At 35.5% G+C, this 7,572-nt stretch overlaps 1 protein-coding gene across 1 annotated transcript in view; it reads left to right on the forward strand.

Annotated features, from left to right (window-relative positions):
• The window catches only part of LOC111861953 (A disintegrin and metalloproteinase with thrombospondin motifs adt-1), a 51,155-nt gene extending 45,250 nt beyond the window's left edge, over nucleotides 1-5,905 (forward strand). Inside the window, exons 19-20 of the mRNA XM_023846945.2 lie at nucleotides 3,416-3,591; nucleotides 4,062-5,905. Of these exons, the coding sequence (XP_023702713.1) occupies nucleotides 3,416-3,591; nucleotides 4,062-4,289 (404 nt within the window). The 3' untranslated portion in view covers nucleotides 4,290-5,905. The remainder of the gene's footprint in view (nucleotides 1-3,415; nucleotides 3,592-4,061) is intronic.
• Nucleotides 5,906-7,572: the final 1,667 nt, after the last annotated feature.

Raw genomic sequence — 7,572 nt, forward strand, 5'->3', positions numbered from 1 at the left:
TATCCCTGCTACAAATCACAGGCCTTCCTAATAATCTCACATTTATTTTTATTTACTTGTTAGGTCATTTTTTGCTTATCATCTCATTTATCTCTGAAGCGGTGGTAATACAACCTGTTTTTCCATCAAATGATAATAGTGTAATTCCATTCCCTCCGGAATAGAAGAAATGCTACTACTGTTTTAGGTTAGTTTCATTTATTTAACCTTGCATTTGTTAAGCAGTTGACAATGGGTAGCAATTCAGGCAACAATTATTTAATCAATTATGATTCACTGACAAGTGGCAGTCGCTCGGTAGGTATAGTTCACTTGCGGACTAAAGCCACGGAGTTGTTTTCTTATATTCTATCTGTGCACGTTGAATCAGTAGCATTATGAAGTGACATTTAATTTTCAGACAGACAAATGAAAGTATCTTCTTTGTTTGTAAATAGATCTTTCATTTAAAGTGCTTGTACAGTTTGTGGCCATGTGTTTAAAATTAGCAGTGCCAAGAAAGTTGGTCATCCCACATCTCACCATCTCACATAATGTCTTTACTCTGTTGTTTTGTTTTGTTAATACTGACTAACTAATTAACTAACTAACCAACTAACTAACCAACCAACCAACTAACTAACTACATGAAGCTGAACCCTTCTTGAGAAGCTGCCTATTGTGCAGCTACTCAAGAACTTCCCAGCAGATTAAGGAAACGGAAGGTTTATTACCACATCCACAAGAGTCCTCCACTGGTTCCTATTCTGAGCCAAATCAATCCAGTCCATACCACCCCATCCTATCTCTTTAAGATCCATGTTAATGTTATCCATTCACCTAAATCTTGTTCTTCCTAGTGGTCTCTTTCCTTATGGCTTTCCACTTCTCCCCATTTGTACTATATGCCCTGCCCATCCCATACTCTTTGACTTAGTCATTCTAATTATACTTGCAAAGAGTAAAAGTTATGAAGCTTCTAATTATGCAGTTTTCTCCAATCTCCTATCATGTCATCTCTCTTCGGTCCAGATATTCTTCTCAGCTCCCTGTTCTCAAACACCTTCTGTCTATGTCCCTCCTGTAATGCCAGAGACCAAGTTTCACACACATACAGAACCACAGATAAAATTACATTTTTCTATATTCTAAATTTTATGTTTTTAGACACAGATGGGAAGACAAAAGGTTCTGGACTGAATGGTAACAAGCATTACCTGAAATCAGCCTCCTCTTAACTTCCTTGTGAATCAAATTTTGATTTGTTACTGTCATTCCCAAATACAGTGGAACCTTGCTTAACGAGCATAATTCGTCCCAGAATCTTACTCGTAATGCTAAACACTCGTTAAGCGAAACAATTTTTCCCATATAAATTAATGTAAAATACGATAATGTGTTCCATGCCGAAAAAAATACTCAAAAAATTTTATGTATAATGTTTATTCAAAGAAAATTATATATACATTGTTAAGGAGCGTGAATCATCTTCATCTTTTCTTTTATATGGAATGAACCAACCTGGAATGCGAATTCGATTTGCAGGAAAAAAAAAAACACGAAATAATTAGTTTATTATTTATGATACATATCTAATTCTATTTTACTAGAAAGCTGTCTGGAGACATTTGTTTTTGCTGACGCTTCAAAATTTGGTGAAAATGCGACACAGCATTATCATTAAATAAATTTGTAGCGCGCATAGCCACTGCCTTATTAGGTGATGCTTCTCAATGTACGATGCAACAGTTTCCCATGCTTTCAGCATTTCTCTTATTGTGCCAGAAGATTGTTCCTTTGCTGTTACCTCCTCCTCCTCTGACAAACTCTCCTCCACAACTTCTTGCTGTGAAACACAATGCAACTCCAAATCATGCAAATCGTTGATGTAGACCGATTGTATGTGCGTGCTAGATCAGCCACGCTCACACCTTGTTCTCACTTTTCAATGATTTTACTTTTCATTTCTATGGTAATTTTTATTCTCTTATGGCTGTCTTTTTGCGGCTTTTTCTTCGGGGACATTTTTGCAAGGGTTATTAAACTTTGCACAAAAAAATCACAAATAATATGTCTGAACACAAGTTTGGAAAAATGTGTGATCACAAGCGACACTAAGATGCTAGCGGAACAAGTGCTAAACATAGACTGATGTAGCAAGTGCACAATCCGGGACTTCCCCTCTCCTCACTCGTTATGCGAAACGTCGCTCGTTAAGCGAGTCATTTTTTACAATTTGTTTTGCTCGTTATGCAAATTATTTGTTATGAGAGGTGTTCGTTAAGCGAGGTTCCACTGTATTTGAACTGTACCACATTTTCAAAGGTTCTGTTAGCTATCTTCATATCAAGAGTTTGCCTTATGTTCTGGTGATGATACAGCAACATATACTTCTTTTTCTCTGTGTTTACTAATAGACCCACCTCCTTACTAGTGTCAATTAAAGTTTGTGTGTTTTTCTTTATGGTATCTATATTATCACCCAATATATTCACATCATCAATATAGACCAGCAGCTGATGTGTCCCATTTAATTTCAGTCTCACCTGGTTTTCCTGGACTTTTATAATGGCATATTCTAAAGCAATGTTGAAAAGCACTCATAATAAAGCATCTCCTTGTTTTAGCACATTCTGGATATGACAATTATCAGACAAATATTTACATATATGGACTTTGCTATATGTTTCGTTTAAACATATTTTAATCAGCTTAACTAGTTTTAAGGGTACCCCAAACTCTACTAATGAATTAAAATGTAAGCTAAATATGTGTACCTAAAATGTGCAATAAAAATCAAAATTGCCTAAAGTATGTATTTATGTGTAAAATGAGAATTAATTGTTGATTATATAGAAACTAGGATGCAATTAAATATGAAATACTTTTTCATATATATGCAGCCCTTACTTATTACAAACCATTTATTTCAAGAAAAAATTTGATACTTATTATGATTCAGTTTCGGAATTTTTATCTTCAAAAAATTTGCTGCTGTAATAATTGAATATTTATAAATACCTATCATCATACCAAATTTTGAAATCTAGTATGGAATGGTGCTAGTGTTATTCCGATCTTGCAGGCTTTTAACTACTGCCATGTTTGTACTGCTGATGGCGGGGAGTTAAGAAATACTAATATGTGGAGTCCAGGTTTCACAAAATTCTGTATACTGTTGTCCTCAGTTGAAATGAGGCACATATCTTGCTAATCTTTATCATCTGGGAATAGAGGGTTTTAAATCCTCTAGTACTGTGGGGCTGGCAGCCAGACTTTAACTCTGGGGTGATTATATTTGTATTAAAAAACGCATTATTGGGCCAGCTGGACTGCACACTTGTAGTGTGCATGTTCAGTAAGGGCTAATGTAGGGTCATAAAATGGGATTATCAGTTCTTAGTAATGTAAAAGCTTTTACATTTGATTGGCATAGCTCGCCTATGGATGGGTTGTGCCATCTTCTGTCGACGTAAAGACACAGGATCATACTATACACCACGACTTGACCTCAATGATTTGGGCGTGAACCCATACTTCCCTGATGGCACATGGTGTCACAATGATGGTACATCAAACTACTACTGCCTGCAACATCATTGCTTGCCCGAGGTACAGCCTGTAGCCAGTTTTATGTGAATCTTCCTTTTGTAATGAAACTAAAATAAACTTTTCCAGTAAAGTCATTTTGAATAGTCTTAATTGTAAAAAAAAAAGAGCTTTTCTTTCACTTTATTTGTTTGGTTTTTTTTGTCTCATGTTGGACTACAAGTGATGTATAGGAAATCATAACACTAAAACTTTCACTCTAATTGCCGATACAATATATATAAGGCCAAAACTGTCTTTTTAACTGTTTATGCTGACAGGAAACTGTCAGGCATCCTGGCAAGTTGTTCCAATTACCCACTTACTTGGATCAGAATTTCCATATTTTCTTTCCCCCTCCCTCAGTTCAACAGAAGACTTATCCAGTGATGTTCAACCAACCAATTTAGTTTTTCCAGCATACACCCTCTACATTATGTAAACTCTTTACTTAAATTATCTCATTATAAATGTACTCCTTGTATTCTCCACAGAACTTCTGGCTTGGCAAGAGTCTGCCACATTTGTTTGGCAGTGAAGATGTACCACTACCACAGAATGCACCACCCCACCTTGTTCCACTCTCTGGTGACCTGCTGCGCTACCTCAGTCTTGGCACAGATGGTCTTCCATTGCTGACCACACTCAAACCTGGGTCTACATCCCCACCTGCTGAGGAGGAGTGGACAGACCATGACTATGTGGAGCTCCCTTCTCATTAGAGTGATGTACACTCTATGATGTTGATGTTGCACTCTTGTTTTGCCTTGTCATCACATTTTTTCAAAGTGTTCCAGATGTCCCAGTTTCATCCATATGCAAAGATTTTTTTTTTTTTAATTCTTGGTAATTCTAGAGTGGCTGCTTGTCACTTGGTTGTTCATATTCTTCAGATAAATGTATTCACTCATAAAGCAGAACATAAATATTTTCTGTTTTGCACTTTATTCATTATCACCATCTACAGCAGCAGCAGTAGTATTGTTTAAAGGACATTTAACATCACTGTATTAGGTGCAAAGATTTTGTAGCACTGAAAGAGTTGAGAAGCTTATTATAAAGAGTGAATTAGAAAGGAGGGAGTAGAAAATGGTTTTATTCTACATTTCCATGTATAATCAAGCCTGTTGTATGTACCCTTATTATACATAGCTATAGGGTTTTGAAATAAAGTCAGATGAACTCCTGACAGCTTGTTTTGAATAATTTAGCCATTCAGTAAGGTCAGGTCCATCATCTGAAAAAGCATCTTCATCCTCCTCCATATCTATCTTCTCTAGCCCTCTTGTCCCCACAGTTAATGGCCCTCATATGCTGACTGCAGCCTCTAACAGTGACTGATATCAAGCAAGTTTCATTCATTTGTCTCACTGTATGTGGGAGATACACAATTTGAATTTTACATGGGGCACTGGCTATTCTTTTTCACTTGGGTTCACTGCGGATTTCCTCAGTCATTCTTGGTGAACCTGGCATATCATTTTGAAACATGCTACAACTGTATTCTTTCCAATTTACTGCACAAAATACCCCCCCACACACACTCACACACAAAAAAAATCCCATTCACTAAAAATAGAAAATACAGAAATGAGATTTTTAGAAATTTGGCAGGCTATACATTAAGAGTTGAAATTAGAAATACACTAACTGTTAATGTACTAAATGTATTAAATTTAAGTCATAGATCTGAGAACAGTAGCTCTAATTGAAACCATCATATTGAAAGAATGAATCCAGAACATATTCCTAAATAATTAATGGGATCTAAAGGATGCCCAAAGTTACATTGGAAAATCAATTTCTTCAATTTAGAAAAGGAACAGACTGAAAGGTACAAACCTTTATGCTGATGAAATAATTTTCTCATTGCATTTGATAATATAACCTTGCAGAAGCATTATTAAATACCCTGAAAACAAAGATATCTGATGATGATCATCACAAGGGGATTGTGTGTGTGTGTTAGTACGTATCTTATTTGCTTTCCACTACTAGATATTTAGATATGCTTTTGAATTTGTCATGAAGTTCATTCATGTTAACAAAGATGATCAAATATTCCACTCTGTATGATAATTTTCATCATCTTCATTAAGCTGATCTGTACTGTTACAAAAATGAAGTAATATCAGCAGTCATGTTAACAAAAGTGCTGAAGAGTAGACCAAATGATGTTCAGCATGTAATATCATAACCACAAAAGAGTTCATTTCCACAAATTTTAACCACAGATGGTGGTGTATCTAAACCTTAGGCACATGAAAGAAATTCAGGAGAATGAGACTGTTCAAAATAAATAGCTTTACCTATAAGAATATTACAATGTAAAATTACTGCTACAAGTTATACTTAATGGTTTTTATTACTTCATTATCTTCATTATCAATGTAAATATATAATGACTGCAGTGTATCATATAAAAATATACATGGGCATTCTTAAGTAGTTACTATAGGATTCTGGTGATGGTGTATAACACACAGAGATATTGGGTTTTTGGACTTTATCCATCGTCCTGGTTTCTAAGATAACTAAGAAAAACACGTTTCCGAAACTGGATCTGTTTGCATCTGTTTGTGAGGGAAAACACCTATTCTGTTGGATCCCTTAGAAAGATCTAGCCTCAATCACTGCACAACCGATATCACAAAACACAAAGATTATAAATACCTGAGACCTGGCTAAGTCCATGAGAGCTAATAAGAAAAATATACATAACAAATTGTACCAAACACATACAAGCGTGGAACCAAGATAGATAGAGCCGTAGAAATTTATGTCATGAAACCAAACTAATAATCATGTCCATGACCCCACGGCATGGAATAGAAAGAAGAACTAGTAAAAAACTAATAGTGTCTAACTAGCGTCAACAATGGAGTAAATCACGTCTATCTATTTTAGAACCTAATATAAATCAATAACTCTTTCCTTGTTGCGTTCAGTTGAGGCTGTTCGAAGACGACCGCTCTGAGGCTCATCTTCGATGCTGGTGTTCCCATCTTTAAAATGTTTCACCCATCTTCGAACACTGCTTGCACCCATGCACACACTTCCATTAGCACACTGAAGTCTCTGGTGAATTTCTGCAGCAGGGATTTCCTCTTTCACAAGAAATTCAATGACAGCACGCTGGTGAAATGACATATCGTTTTTGGCCATCTTGTTAGGAGTCATACTGGTCACGTGATGCAAGCTATTGACATCACAAGACACTCAAGGTTAACACAACAGCTGGTTCCACCTACCACTGTACTCTCTTTCATCTGCTGTTCCCAGGTTGCATGCAAAAACAAGTTGCTCATGACTTTCGGTACGACCTACATAAGTTATTTAAGAAGCATGGGCAGTGAAAATGATTTTGAGATGACTGAAATGGAACTAGTGGATTTAAGCTAATTTTAGTGTGTATTTATTGATCACCACATAGGTACCTTTATACATTTTTGAATAAGTTGGAAATAGTGATTTTTAAAGTGCAAATGAAAAGTATGAAATTAATTCTGTGTGGTGACTAGAATATAAATTTCTTGCAAGATAGTGCACAGCTTAGTGCATTACTGAATCTTTTAGAAATTTATAACTTGATAAATACAGTTACATCTCCAACAAGGATAACAAAACCTCAGTATCATTAATAGATGTTATGAGAACTGATAAGCTATACTTAAAAACTTAACGGAAGTGTTAGATTTGGGGTATTCAGATCATTTTCCACAGATATTACATATAAAGGTAAATAAGCCTAGAACAAGATGGGAAAAAAATTACAAGAAGACAGTTTTCAGGTAGGAATATAGAAGAATTCGACCATATACTTGAGATGGAATCCTGGGAAGATGTTCTTTTTTATGATGAAGTAAATACCTCTTACAATACTTTTTGAACAGATTTTTGTACTATTTTGAAAGAGCTTTTCCTTTAAAGACAGTTTATAAGAAAAACTATAATGAGATTAAATGGATTACCCAGGGCATAATGGTTTCAAATGAGACTTTTAAA

The sequence above is a fragment of the Cryptotermes secundus genome, unplaced genomic scaffold (assembly GCF_002891405.2).
Source record: "Cryptotermes secundus unplaced genomic scaffold, Csec_1.0 scaffold181, whole genome shotgun sequence".
NCBI classification, from domain to species: domain Eukaryota; kingdom Metazoa; phylum Arthropoda; class Insecta; order Blattodea; family Kalotermitidae; genus Cryptotermes; species Cryptotermes secundus.